This window comes from Pholis gunnellus (assembly GCF_910591455.1).
Source record: "Pholis gunnellus genome assembly, chromosome: 5".
In the NCBI taxonomy this organism is placed as follows: domain Eukaryota; kingdom Metazoa; phylum Chordata; class Actinopteri; order Perciformes; family Pholidae; genus Pholis; species Pholis gunnellus.
In genome coordinates, this window is record NC_136531.1 from 5,949,463 (window position 1) to 5,964,477 (window position 15,015).

The window sequence follows — 15,015 nt, forward strand, 5'->3', positions numbered from 1 at the left end:
GTCTGTCTACATGGGTTTCTTTCATTTTGCTCAGCTCAGAAATGACATTGTATCAATCACACACTTTAAGTTAATAAAGGTTCAAACGACTGCTGAATTCCATATAGTTTCTTCAGTTTCAAGGTCCTGGTATTGTCACACTGTCATGGCTCACTAGGACACTGAATAGAAGAGAGCCATTATTACTGTTGGTAAAACTTTTTTACTACTGAAACAGTCAAATCTGCTGTGATAGTTCTTTGCTAAGGCTTAATTAGAAGTCTAATTTAATTACTATGGCAAAAGGCTCTCTCTGACTAAATTTACACACTTCATTGTCTCAAAGGATTTAAGGACTTGTCATTAGACAACACAAGGCTGCACAACGACATGCAGTTGCCCATTTACAACAAAAGGGAACCGAAGTGCTTCTAGGAATTTGCATCAGGAAGAAAGTAAACCGCAGCAACAATCTGTTAATAGTTACAAACGATAAAGTCTTTTGGCCCAGCCTTAATTAAAGCTTGTCCACATTGGAAACCGTTTAGTGACTTAACTCAAGCAGGTTGTTCTTAAAGGCTCAGTGTAAGATTTGGTGCCATCTAGTAGTGTGTAGCAGATTGTTCTGCTCACTCCCCCTCCAAGCATGTTGAACTACAATGGCCTTCAGGATTTTAGTACAATTAGGAGCTACGCTTATCAATACTTTAATACATGTCAAAATAATTGCTTTTAAAAATGTTAGAACTGATTTAGAATTTATATTTGAAATACATCTAAATATTGTTTATAGAGCAACATGTAAAGCGTAGACTATATATAAGTGTGCGTAGTCATCGTGACGTCACCCATTGGTTTGTGGACTCCCGTTATGAAGCATTTGTTTCGGCGAAACGCCGTCGCCATCTTGGAATACGGCCATGTTCTCTTTTGCAACCAATGACTGGAAATGACTAATTTTGGAATGCAGAGGAGTGACGTGACTGGATACAGCTCTGGTAGCGACAGCGACCTGTCAATCACAGTAAGCCCGCCCTAAAGCATACTTTATGGTTTGTTTTACTATAAATGGACCATTTACTAAATGAACATAATACTGTGTTGAGGAAGACTTGAAACTAGCGATTGAGACCATAAACTCGTGTTTACAATGTTAACTGAGGTAAATACATTTTCTTATAGACTTCCATACAACCTGACTTCATTTTGCAACCAGAGGATATTGTATTCCATTGCTGCCAATTAATCCCCCTAAATATTACACACTGTTCCCATAAAAGCGTAGAACACCTCTCGGTATCACTTCACAATGAAACTTTTTGTTATAGTGCCATCATGTGGACATCTAAATTAATGATAAGTAATTATACATCAGATATATTCATTGTTATCCAACTGTGTGGAATGGACTGCTAACAAGTCATATGTGGTTGTAATATAACTATTTTATTAAAACATAATTTCATGGTTTGAGCCGTATTTACTGATTATTAACTGTTGACAGACACTTTTTTAACAAACTGCTAATTCATTTTTATATTAGTTGGAACACTTTGGATAATAATAGCGAATAAAAGTATTACAGGAATATATAACTAGTCTGTAGTTCCTCATTTCTCTGTCAGAATTAAAGAACAGTACTTACGTTCACAAAATAAACCCAAATCTTTGCAATATTTTATTATGAAAAAAAAGTAGGTATTTCTGTTTATCCACAGAGAAAGTAAAACTATTATATATTGAATCCAGTGGTGGAAATGAACATTTACTCAAGTATTCGAGTATTTCCATTTCATATTACTTTATACTTCTACTCACCTGTATTTCAGAAGCAAACATTTTACTTTTTACACCACACACAGCTATATTTACTGGTCACTTTGAAGATCAAGGTTCTACATAGTATAACACATACTCATTTTATTAAGTATGGTGCATTATAGATTAGTTTTTATAGATTAAACTATCCAACAAGATACAAAGAAGTAATCTTAATTGTGAACAGCTATAACAATAAATGCTGCTTATGCAGAAATGCACAATAATCCAATAATTTAATATCACACTGACAGGGGTCCTTCTGCTGCCTAATGAATTATTTTACTTTAGATATATTTTGCTGCTAATACTTTAAAAAGTTAAAAAGTTAACTTGTTGTGGAGTAATTTTACCCTGAGGTATTATAAATACCTCTTTTTTAAATGATATGTTCGTTCTACTACGTTTTATCATCTATTATGTATTCCTGGTATTCTCTGGTAATCTAATTTTAAATGAAATCAATGTTAATAATTTCTTTAAATTCTGATTGGCCTGACAGCAAGTTTTTTCTTTCGGACCGACAGGAAGTGTGTCCGTCACTGACAGACTTCCGTCATTGTGCAGCAGTGAACGTAATCCGCCCTGTCAGCGGATGGATGTTACACCCGGTAACACCGCCTGTGGTCCATCGGGAAATGAAGCGCTGGGCGGCTGGATGAACATCTACAATATAAAATAAAAAATCCCGGTGATCATGAGCGGGACCGTGAAAGGTATTTCAGAGGACATGGACCGACAAATTGTACAGGTGGGTAAACCGACAAAAACCTCGAGAAGCCATGAATAGTTAACGGTACCGCTGGGATGACCTAACTTAGCGTTAACGTTAGCTAACCAGGGTCTACACAAATCCCTGCTAAGTTGTTCAACCAAGTTGGGTTAATACGCTGAGACGGTGTAGCACAAAGACGTGTTGGCTGAGACTGATATGAACGCTTTGGACCATATTGCTACATTGTGTCTTGTCGCTGGTAATGACATCACCTTTTAATCCAAAATCCTACCATATTTATATATATCTATTTATATAACTATATCTATACTCTTATTGATACTTCAACTATAACACTAGTTAATACGTGTAACTGCATAAGACAGAGCACTATTAATACATCATAAGTCATTGTATGTTGTAATATCCATATCTTTGTCGTATTTTAAATTATTAACCAAACGTCAGTTGAGGTAAAACCAGATAACCAGATAGGAATGTCTGATTTTGGCAAATCCAGCGAATTCAAAACTCCCAAATAACTAATAGTGACGACAAATTATATTTAAAAAAAAACAGTGTTGTCATAAAGCAGTCCCACTAATTGATTTGCAGCATTGTCTACAGTAGCTTAATGCAACCAGACATTAAATAGAGAGCTACCACAATATGAATGATAAATTGCCATAAATTGTCTTAATAACAGCTTCGGTCTCTTTGTTGGACGTCAACTACAAAACACCAAGAATTGGTAATCGATACCACAAGGATTTGCAGCATCTTGGCCGTTATTGTGATTCTTCCCAGAGGTTGACTGAATACACGGAGGGTCTAAAAGGTCTTTACCGTGACACTGTTTGCCGTCTGTCTCAGGCTGTATTCGACGAGGACACAATGTCCTCTACCTCGGTGGGAATGTCCGATTTGTCCGATGAGATCCTGCTGTGCATCCTCCGCCATGTTCCCGTGTGTGACCTGGTGCGGAACGTGGCAAACGTCTGCCACAAGTTACACACACTGTGCCACGACAAGACCCTGCTCACCAGCGTCAGCCTGTCGGAGGAGTATCTGGTAAAGGGTTATCATCTTTTGAACTGATGAGGCATGTTTCAAGATTGTTTTAGTGAAGATTTCTATCACCGTTTTCTTCAATCTTCAAACTAATGCACGTGTGTGGCTCTTTCTGTATATTTTAATAACATTACTTTATCCACACAGTGGAGTATTTGTTGCGTTGTAGCAGATGGATTTAATAAAATGAGTTCTTTGTTTCCTCCAGGCTGACGATCTATTGGTTCGGCACATATTAAAGCGGTTGGCCAATCACGTGCAGTCTCTCAGCCTGAATGGTTGCTACTGGCTGGCCGGCTCTACAATGGAGCTCCTTGCTCGCTGCAGAGGAGTGACGCACCTCGATGTCACCGGCTGTCGCCTCACTTCCCTGCGTCTCTCCCGTCTCCTCTCCTCCCTCTCTCTGCTCAGATCACTCGCTTTTGATGTGACGCCAGGCTTCAACTCTGCTCAGCTCAGTTCAGAGGCGGTGGATTCACTGAGCCGCCTGTCGGAGCTCAGACAGACGCTGTTGACACCGAGTTATGGTGTGGTGCCATGTTGCGCCCAACTCCGCAAGTAAGAATCTGTCAGATTACTGAGATTTCACATGAGAAATGAAGGTTTTAGTGCCAGATGAAAAGTAAAGGGATCGCCAACAAGATCACAATTCATCCTGAGCTGAACATGAATGTCTGTCCCCAATTTCATGGCAATCAATACAATAGCTTTGGACACATTTCATTTAAATCCATCCAGTAGTTGTTGAGATATTTCAATCTCTGGACCAAAGTGGTGGACTGACCGACACAGCCATCCCTAGCTAGCATGGCTAAAATGCATAAGTGCAATGCTTCACCTGCTTCTGCTTTGTGTCACAATCAAACCTTGAAGTTAGTTGTTTCCAATTTCCATTTACTTGTCACTTCAGAGCATACTTCTGGTCTGGTGATGTCAGTATTTGGTCCATTGGTTGAATGTAGCGACACTACGCTAATGGAACTGGCATTCACATTCTGGTCGCACTTTGTGTTACTATTTCACTGCTACATTGTTGACTGTGTGTCTGCGTTTGTTCCCTGCAGGCTGATGCTGCAGTTTGACATCTCAGATGTGACCAGAGAGGGTATCGGTGTTTGCTGTCAGTTAATGATGGGTCAGAGCAGCGTGCCGCATTACCAACAGCTGGAGGAGTTCACTGCCAGGCTGGCTCCGGGAGAGGTGAGTTCGTTTGTGTTTTCATGTGCACGTACTATGTTCTTATATATACCAGTACACACTTCAATACTGTGTAGTTTGTAATACGTGTATCTGTGTGTTCATGTCCTTAGGTAAACCAGACCTTGCTCCTCCTCTACCTGGCAGTGTTCAGCGTTCATGTGCCAAAGCGTCTCAGGGTTTTCCTGGTGTCGATTCCTGGCCCAAACCCCGCTCACTGGCCCGCTGCTCCCTCACTGGCCCAGAGCCTGGGTCAACGTGGGGACCTGGAGGCCCTGCAGCTCCCTCGGTCCTGGCTGGATTCCTTGTCCCTAAAGCGAGCCCTGGAGGGAAACAGTCCGAAGCACCTGAGCTTCAGCCGCTGCCCAGCGCTGTGGCCGCAGGTGTTCCAGTCGTTGCTGGAGGGAGGAGTCAGAGACACCACACAGCTGACTAGCCTGAACCTCAGCGGGATCAACAAGGTCCTGTACTCGGAGTGCAGGAGTGTGGAGGATCAGCTGATCCCTGCGACAATGAGCCGGTTGGCAGTCGGCTGTTCCAACATTAAACAACTGAACCTCATGCACACGCACTATCATCATGAAAGCTCACCTGGGCTGTGTGGAGAAACACACCTGTGTGCCAGCTTGGCCAAACTGGCACACCTGCGCTCCCTCACTCTGCCTGCCTGCGCTCTGTCTGACGGCTTAAACACACATCAAATCACTACAAACAACACGTCTCCCTCTCCGTTGTTCCTGGGGCTAAAGAAGCCTCCACGTCTGGGGATCCAGAATTACAAGCCCGATTCCGAGTCTTCTCTGTCGGGGGACAGCACTTCAGGGCTCGCTCTGCTCTTGGCTGGCTGCCCTTTTTTAGAGACCTTAGAGCTCATCGGTCCAGGTTTTGTCTCCGCGCTGCCTCGGCTTGAGCCTTGCACTCGCGCCAGTGTGGAGCCCCGCGGTATGTGCGCGTGGGCACGAGGGGTTGGCGACGCACACCTGGCGGCACTTGAGGCTTTGCCTCGATTACATCTTCTGACTCTGGCTGGGCTCCCTGGGGTCCTCAGGGGGACAGGGCTGGTACAGCTGACCAGGCAGTGCAGAGACCTACAGGTATTGTCCCTTGCCAACATGGGATCACTAAAAACCATGAACTACACCCCTGCCTTGCTGGACACACTTAAACAGTGCACGCAGCTACGGGAACTCAGGTTAGAAGATGTCTTTGTGTACCCTTCTTTTACTGCACTACTAAACACTAACCATCAGTACACTCATTGCTATTATTATTATACGTCCCTTTAGTTAAAGGATTGTCCATCTTTCCAGTAAAATAATTGAATCAATTCTCATATTTAATTTATTATTTGGACTAATAACTGTTTCCTCAGTGAGGTGTTAAGTAGATTCAGAACAACCTAAACGATTGGCTTACTTTGTAAAAACAAGAAGAATCAAAACATCATCTCTTAGCAGGTTTCTTTTTGCTATAAATCTAATTAAATTAAAAAAACTTTAGAATTAGCAGATTGTATTTTTCCAGATAATTAGGAGTTGTTTGTTTTCATCTAAGGTTGTTCCTTCCATTCACTACAAAACACAGGGCAGTACATCAGTTAGTCTCCATACATTTAATGGAAAGAGTTCACACGTTTGCTCAACGTGCTGTTTTTATATATATTGAACATTGTGTGTGTGTGTGTGTGTGTGTGTGTGTGTGTGTGTGTTTCAGGTTAGAGCAGCCCTACCTGAATGCCAGCGAGTCATTCTTTGAGGCTCTGTCCTGCTGCTCCCGTCTGCAGCGTCTCTGCCTTATCTCACGCAGCGGTACCTTTGACCCGTCGGCCGCAGAAACCTTCATGGAGCGATGCTGCCACGTCATCATGTGCCACATGTTCATGGGTGGCACCTTAGTGGCTTGTCGCACACTGCAGAAAGTTCTGCTGGACAGGTCGGTGCTTTTTTTTTTTTTTGTGTGTGACTACAAATCCTCAAACATTTAAGTGATAGAGTCGTACGAGGTACTTATCCACAGCCAGCGTAGAGCCCACAGTAGATGTCGGTTTGTAGAAACAGAGTTATGGCACAGAGGCAAAGCAATGTCCTGCTGTGGACGGGGGCTAAAATTAGTTTTGCTGCTGCCCCGTCCACAGAGGCACATTATTTTATTGTACTCCGGTCTGTTTCTACAAACTGGGGGCGTGCCGACCGCCATCTACTGACTATGTTTCAGGAACTATCTCATTAAATGGCTAAAGAAGTCTCACATTCACCTTTTCTTGTGTTCCCTCTCTCCATTAGATTTTCAATCGATCGCTCGGCTCTGAGCGTGGTCATCTATCCACTACAGCATGAAGACCTGCCCTCAGTCATCAGAGACATCCCACTAACACTGCTGGACAGGATTACTTTGTTCCAGAGCCACGTGGCCCAACCACCACATCTATCGCCATTGTGACGTCGCCAGAAAGCGTCGGTGTGATTGTCGCTCAACAGCTGCTCAGAGGTGCTCAGACCGATTTTTATTCTGCAGGAAATAAAATTCACTTATTGAAAGACTGAATGTCATCTGCACAGAGATTTCACCAACAACGGTTTCAGGCTGCTCTACAACCACCATCATCATCATCATCATCATCATCATCATCATCATCATCATCATCATCATCATCCATGATTGTTTTCATTTACATGACAAAGTAATGATGGTCTTCAAAGGGTAATCTGTTGGAGTTGATTGTTCTGGGACTTATCACATTTGTTGCCGTTGGGGGGGGGCCTCAATTTAGGCCTCTCAGTCATAAATAATGTCCATTACTACACCGGTCTCTTACTTTGAAAATAAGTGCCAAAAATATAAATGAAGGGATGTATTTGTTCAGATGATTTGTACAGAAGATCTGAATCAAATGATGTTGTAATAAACTCCATTGAAATGATTCGTAAGTGTTGTCCGTGTACCATTTGCCTGTTTTATGTAATTATTTTTAATTATCACAACATTGTTGTTGCTGGTGCATTGGCACTGACATTGGAGCCCTGCCGCTAGCATAGCACTGAAAATGTAAAATGAAAATCATTCTTTAAAGACACATTATTATTGTGATTTGTTTAAATTAACACAATCACCGGTGGACCCAACGTTGCTAACGTGCAGTGGCGGACTCGGACTGTCAAGGGCAGAGGTCGGAAAAACAAAAAGGGCACCAGCACGTCGGGCTGCGTCGCGTTTTATCCACACTCGATTGGCCCTGCATCACATGACGCGTTTTAGCTGGACCTCTAGTCCAGGTCACACAGCTGGGCGGAGCCTATGACCCACAGCCCGGGGTAGAGCGGCTTTGTGAAAGTGGATTCTTCTCGGTGCAGCAGCTGCAGCGTCATGTCGTCACAGACGCAGTAGTAGGTCAGACTACCGGCCTCATGATCGAGGTACACGCCGACTCTGGAGGACCGAGGCTCCGGCACCGCAGTCTCCTCATCCTTGTGTCTGAAACACTTGTTGTTTCCGTTTATGTCTAAACTCCAGGATTTGTCGTTGCAGCCGAACGCACACTCGGCAAAATAGTCCGATCTGCCGAGATCTTTGTACGCCACCGCTATTTCAACAGACCCTTCGAACTCCACCTCCCAGTAGCAGCGTCCAGACAGACCCTCTTTACACAGCACCTGGTAGAGGTGAGAGAACCTGTCCGGGTGTTCAGGGTAGTCCTGGACTAGATCTGTGAGCTCCACCTTTCTGTTCCCCTCAGACAGAACCATCTCTCTGTACGCTGTGTTTGGGTCCAGGGTGAGGTGACAGTAATCTGGGAGAGGAGAGGAAGATGAACAAAACACTGATGAGTCTTTCCTTGTTTGTCCTATACATATGAAGCCAGATTGGAAGACTGGAAACTATATATATATATATATGTCATATATGTCCATTTCATTCTAAAATGAGTGCAACCAGGACCATTCTTGGCTTCTGAGCCCAGCTGCATGTTCAATACACATCCTAAAGAGTAACCTATTTCCACGGCAGTTATCTGTTTGTTTGGCGGTCTGTTTTTTTAGATAAAAAAAGACTCACATTTTATGAAGTCTGCTCTGGTCTGAGGTTCATCTCTCAGCGAATCGTCTGCCTCACAACACACACACACACACACACACACACACACACACACACACACACACACACACACACACACACACACACACACACACACACACACACACACACACACACACACACACACACAACAAATTCAGTCTCATTTTATAAATGCTGCTTTAGAAGTACATTATCTCTGAGGAAAAGTGTCTTCAAAACACAGAAGGTGTTAATATGTAGAGCTAAAATCATCAACACACTATTATGAATATTTTCCAACACCAATGAATTAAATAATATGGAAGATTTCTACATAATCACTCGTATAATAAATGTACTTGTGCTATGAGCTTATTTTATTGTAGCTTGCTAAAACCATTAATCTGGACAACAGAACATGATGAGATCAAACTATTATATGATTTTGTTGGAATTTGATAAATGATATGGATGAAACAATAACATGTTTTTTATGGAACACAGTTCGGCCATGTGTGCTGCTGGTACATTTGTATAGTGGGTGTGCTGTGTACCTGGAGCAGGCGGGGTGTTAGACACAGGACAGGAAGGAACTTGCTGATCTTGTACAGAGATTTCCTGTATAAATAAGTATTAGTATTATTTTTGCTCTCCAATACTCTGGTAGAATACAGAAAATTGTCAAAAACAATTTGTCCTCATCCATTTATCTCTAATCCCAGTAAAAACTGTGAGAAGGTTGTGTATTTTTATACACGCTCAAGGTTTTTATACACTCTCAAAGTACTCATATGAAACATCATGTGACTCCAACAAAACTTCAACCTCAAACTGCCATGAATAGTTTCACTAAAGTATTGAATTGATCTATCCTACAGGGTTTGAGGTGGTCAGTATGATCAGTAACTTAACTGCTGTTAAGTTAAGATACAAATAGTACTTGCAGGATTTGTATGAGGAAATATGTGTTCTTCTCCTGCACTGAAATTCAGCTTGTAGCAACATCAATATTTTTATATTGCTCCCTTAATTCTATTTTTGTTGAACTCCGCTTTTTGCCGAAAACAGTTACTGACTCAAAATCCAACTGTATAAAGGAGCCCTGAGCATCTCAGGATTTAATATTTGAATATTATTCCAGTATTTACAACAATAAAGTTATTCCTTTACAGCCTCAAACATATATGACTAACTCAACTGATGAAGAAATAAAGATGTCCACAGATCATGAACCAAAATTTCTGAATATTATTAGTGTGTAATGAGTCGCATATTAAAATGTGTGCGGACACTTGTTATGAAACAATTTATTTTACCATGGACGCTGAGGAAGCAGCTGCGTGTCTCTCTTCCACTGCTGTAAAGCGAATTAAAATGTATCCAGGAAGCCTGTGTCCACCCTGAAGCCTGTGTCCACCCTGACCACTGTGTCTCTTTCTAAAATTAATCAAACCGGCCTTTAAATAATCTTATTTAGTCTAGTTCACCGTCTTCACCTCATTGTAACCCAGGAAGAGACGCAAAAGTGAACTTTGTGACCAGCTTCGGGGGGAGTGGCTTAGCTTTACTTGCAGGGTGGTGAAGTCAACGGCACAGGCCTACGAATCTATCCCCGATAAAGTCGATCGGAGTGGGACGTCCTATTAAGAGTATATTACGCTTTATCAACAAGTGATATACCTCAGAAATAAACAGTGATATGTTTGAACTCAATTAATGTCAGTGGGGATTCATTTCAAGGACTAAAGCGCCAAACAGGCCGCTTTAAAGTTCTTGTTCGATATCTACTATTCAGGTCTTGTGTAGTTGTTTTGTCATTGAAACATCGTGCGCGCAACATGACAGAAGCTACACAGCTACCCTGAAACTATTGTTGTAAATTTGATTAGCTTTGTAGTTAGTTTAACGTTAGATTAAAATAGTTAAATATGTTAACGTCCGTCCTCTGTTTGTGCGCACGAAACGGCAGGAAAGTCTCTGTAGCTAAATTGTCCCTGTTTTCAACGGTTAAGAACTCAACCGGGACCCTGAATCTGACTCAAGATGTGTCCCGACACCGCTCCTCCGGGCTCGTCCTCACACCGACTCCCTGGCAGCTGCTATCCGCCAGATCTGTGTCCCTATCGGCTGCTTCCCGTGGGGATGCAGACCCTCTGGGCTCCCCTTCAGCGCCAGGCGGAGTCGACCCACCAGACCGGGAGAACTTCGGTTCCTTTTCCACCGACATGTCCTCCAGGAGGACGTTCAGGAAAACCAGCCCATACTTCCAGGACCTGCGGCACCGAGACGAGGATGAGGACCCGGTGAAACCTCGCAGGAGGCCCGGGATGAGCAACACACCGTACTGGTACTTCTTACGGTGCAAGAAGCTGATCAAAGAGAACAAGGTGAGTCCATTAGAGCTGTCTCTCTCTGTCCTCTCACCTCCTTCTGTGTACATAAACATGATGTGTCCTCTCACAGTTGCAGGAGGCTTTGGACGTGTTCACCAGAGACATGCTGGAGGGAGAGAGGCTGCAGCCGGAGGAGTTCAACTTCACTGTGCTGATCGGAGGCTGTGGTCGAGCTGGAGACCTGAAGAAGGCCTTGAGACTCTACAATGATGTATGGACATTTTATTCATACGCTGTTTTCATGTTTACATCTTTGATTGGATCATTTGACAGGTTACTGAAATCAAGTTTATTGATAAAGCACATCTTAAAAACAACCTAAGTAGACCAAAGTGCTGTAAAATATAATAATAGAAGATGCACATTCCTGGACACAAACACAGTCCAGTCAGGTAACAATGTGTGCGTGTCTTCCCAGATGAAGAAGCGAGGTCTAGAGGCCACAGATGCCACCTACACCGCGCTGTTCAACGCCTGCGCCGAGTCGCCCTCCAAACAAGCCGGTCTCCAGCAAGCGTTGAAGTTGGAGCAAGAGCTCCGTCGCAAAAACTACCAACTCAGCACCATCACGTACCACGCCCTCCTCAAGGCGCACGCCATCACCAACCACCTGCAGGCCTGTATTCACACGCTCAGGGTACGACGTGGGCCGACATGTGTGCGTGTGGGAGGGTTTGCTCACCGAATTGTCGGATTTCTTTATGAGTCTATGTATGTTTGCAGGAGATGATGCAGAACGGCCATGCTGTAACTCAGGAGACGTTTCACTACCTGCTGATGGGCTGTTTGAATGACAAACAAACTGGATTCAGACTGGCTTTACAGGTAGAGACGTGATTTAGAGCCACCTCACATCGGTACCTAATACGTTTGAGAGGAAAAGGACGATTTTCTCTGAGATCTTCTGTGAGAGAAACATGCTTAACTCACTTTGCAGAGTTTTCTCTCCGTGTTTCCTCTTTTCACTGTGAAACCAAATTCACAATCTCTCTCTCTGCTCCTGTTTTGAGCTTTTTGGTGTACAGATGTGTTGGACTCCACTTCTCAATATGCACCGTACCTCTCTGTTTTTTGTTTCAGGTGTGGCGCCAGATGCTGAGGTCCGGGATTCTTCCAGACTCAAAGAACTATAACCTGCTCTTGCGAACTGCCAGAGATTGTGGGATTGGCGATCCCGCCCTGGCCACGGGCGTGCTGCTGATGCCCGACCGGAAGTACGGGAGGGAACGCGTGTCCCGTGTAAAGTCAGAGTCTGGACGCAGAGATGTAATAGACATTGACCTCCTGGAGAGGCAGTTGTTTATCCAACCTGACCCGCACAACGACAGTCAGCGGGACAGCAGAGGCAGTGAGGAGGAGTCCTCCATTAAAGACTCAGCCCATTTGGTGCCAGTCAGACAAATAGAAACCGCCTCGCTGCCCGTTGACGTGGCCGGTGATTCTACAGCCCCTAACCTGCTGGACCTTTTTGAGGGCAAGAAGGGGGGCGTGGTCTCCCTCGGCACCGTGGATGGAGCGTCAGATAGGCTCGCCCTCATCGGAGGAGCTGGAGGATTCCTGGACAAGATGGCAGCTAACGGACTCAGTCCGGACCTCAGAACTGTGACCCTGCTGGCCGACGCGATGGAGCCGGGATACCAGTCTCTGCAGACGCTGCTGAAGGTCTCCAAGCTGCACAAAGTGAAGCTCGACGTCGCGTTCTTCAACACTGCGATTCGCAGAGCAGCCAGAGCGGGTGACCTGGAGGGGGCAAAGGTACACACACACACACACAGTACTTTTACTTTAATTTAGGATTTCCACTTCTAATTTTCTGTGAGAAATATTGGACTTTTTACTTCCGACGTTTGTAAAGTGTGAGTGCATATTTTTGATGCACGTCTTTCTCTGTCCAGGCTGTGTTGAGTGTGATGCGACAGCGCCACGTGAACGTGAGCGTGCAGACATTTGGGAGTCTGGCGTTGGGCTGTGAGCGGCAGCAGGACGGGCTGCAGCTGCTGAAAGACATGGAGGTGATGAAGCTCTCATCCTAACAGTCAGAAGAGATGTTAAATTGAGGACTCGCGTTGTATTTGTAGATTCAAGGACAGAAAGAAATCCGCTGTTCTCTCACAGCTGCTTGTTTCCTTTTTCCATTTGTTATATGTTGATGTAAACACAGAGAACATAAACAGTTCAACAAAATAAAAGTGCTGATTATTACTTGCACTAAGAGATGAACTGTAACATAATCATATGAAGTACTAATGTCAGCAGTAATCGTATTAAGAGTCATCGTAGTACTAGTAGAAGACCAATATTTTGACTTATTTTGTTTCATCTTTACATGCGTTTTATTGCAGGAGGCGGGACTTAGGCCTAACGTCAAGGTGTTCTCTGCTCTGATTGGCCGAGCAACTCGAAGACTGGATTTCGTTTACCTAAAAACAATGCTGAAAAGCATGAGCAGCATGAGTGTGTGGCCTAATGAGGTCATCATCAGACAGCTGGAGTTTGCCTCTCAGTACCCTCCCAACTATAACCAGGTAAGCATACGTACGACTAGTCGGTACAAACCTGAGCATGAAAACACGTCTGTGTGGATGTGTAGGTGCAGATTCTGATCACAGCCAAAGAACATAAAGACTCTTCTCACCAGGGGTATCGCCTCTCCACCAAAGTAGATCATATCTACGCTCTGCAGAGGGTTTTAGCATCTTTCAGCGCTTTGTTTTGTTTTTCAGGCTGTCAGACTCCACTCTCATTAGCCCTGTTTTCAGCCCCAGCAGGCAGTTGTTTTCAGCGAATAAAGCTCTGATAAACACAACGCAGTTATACAGGGTGGTGAATATAATGGAGCATTTAGTTGCTAAAGAGCCAGATATTTCAGGAGTTAAAGGAGACCATGAAAAATCTGAATTCATATCTGACTTGCCAGGTGTCCAGAAACACGACTCTAAATGATGCTCTGTATCTTACTGGATGTGTAAATAGCAATTTTGTGTTTTGAGCTTATTCCTCTGCACCCAAGTGGCCAAAAACATCATCCGACTATGATTAAAGTCATACTTTACATAAATGTTGTGTTGATTCATTCATATTTTATGTATTACTTATCCTTCCTCCCTTCCATCAATCCCAGTACAAGTCCAGAAACAACTACCTGCTCCAAATCGATGGTTTTCGTGGTTTCTACCAGCAGTGGCTGAGAGACATGCCGGCTCAGAGCGCTGAGGACGATCAGGCGGAGCTGCAGTCTGAGACGGACACTGAAGAGCTGAACACAGAAGCTGCAGATGGACTCACAGCGACCCAAAGAAACCAGAGAGCAGCAGCGAGGAGATATAAGCCTCACAAGAAGGACAAGAGAAGCAGCTCTGCTCTCTAACAGCACTCCTTCCTCTCTCTACTTGATCCTCTGTTGGTCTGTTTGCATTCAGCTGATGGACTTCAGATTACGGTTGTGGCTCATGGACCTCCCTTCAGTTAACTTATTGCAGATGCATTTTTCTCTACTGATCGAAATTATTGTAATTTATATTCCAATTAAAGTGAAAATTCAAGTTTGAAACCTAAATCTCGTCTTAGTTTTCTATTGCGTTATGTTTTATTTTGAAACCACAATTTTAGGGTTATTTGCTGAGTAATCGATGGACTTGACGTGTTATTTGCAATTAGTGTAGAAATGCACAATCGCATGCAAGATGCACATCGTGTAGAGGTCTTTATTTATATTTTAATCCATGTGAAGTGCATCATAAGAGGACACATATTACAGTTTGGCTTATAGAATTACAAGTTCACTGGGTG

The 15,015-nt window shown here is 43.6% G+C and overlaps 3 protein-coding genes across 3 annotated transcripts; 2 read left to right on the forward strand and 1 right to left on the reverse strand.

Moving 5' to 3' along the window:
- Positions 1-2,487: 2,487 nt before the first annotated feature.
- fbxl18 (F-box and leucine-rich repeat protein 18) lies at positions 2,488-7,219 on the forward strand (the record flags this gene model as incomplete). The annotated part of the gene is made up of 7 exons (XM_079160379.1): positions 2,488-2,548; positions 3,386-3,583; positions 3,792-4,141; positions 4,648-4,783; positions 4,894-5,972; positions 6,494-6,712; positions 7,063-7,219. The coding sequence occupies exons 1-7, from the start codon at positions 2,495-2,497 to the stop codon at positions 7,217-7,219; spliced, it is 2,193 nt and encodes a 730-aa protein (XP_079016505.1). The 5' UTR covers positions 2,488-2,494.
- Positions 7,220-7,250: 31 nt separating this feature from the next.
- Positions 7,251-10,351, reverse strand: LOC306696705 (stonustoxin subunit beta-like). Its single transcript, XM_079160380.1, has 4 exons — positions 10,150-10,351; positions 9,388-9,451; positions 8,834-8,881; positions 7,251-8,567 (listed from the first exon to the last, which is right to left on the reverse strand). Exons 1-4 carry the CDS (start codon positions 10,150-10,152, stop codon positions 8,044-8,046), a joined length of 639 nt encoding a protein of 212 aa, XP_079016506.1. The 5' UTR covers positions 10,153-10,351; the 3' UTR covers positions 7,251-8,043.
- A 331-nt stretch (positions 10,352-10,682) lies between these two features.
- ptcd1 (pentatricopeptide repeat domain 1) lies at positions 10,683-14,720 on the forward strand. The gene is made up of 8 exons (XM_079159840.1): positions 10,683-11,220; positions 11,297-11,437; positions 11,645-11,863; positions 11,950-12,051; positions 12,307-12,981; positions 13,122-13,238; positions 13,569-13,751; positions 14,348-14,720. The coding sequence occupies exons 1-8, from the start codon at positions 10,762-10,764 to the stop codon at positions 14,591-14,593; spliced, it is 2,142 nt and encodes a 713-aa protein (XP_079015966.1). The 5' UTR covers positions 10,683-10,761; the 3' UTR covers positions 14,594-14,720.
- The last annotated feature ends 295 nt before the right edge of the window (positions 14,721-15,015 follow it).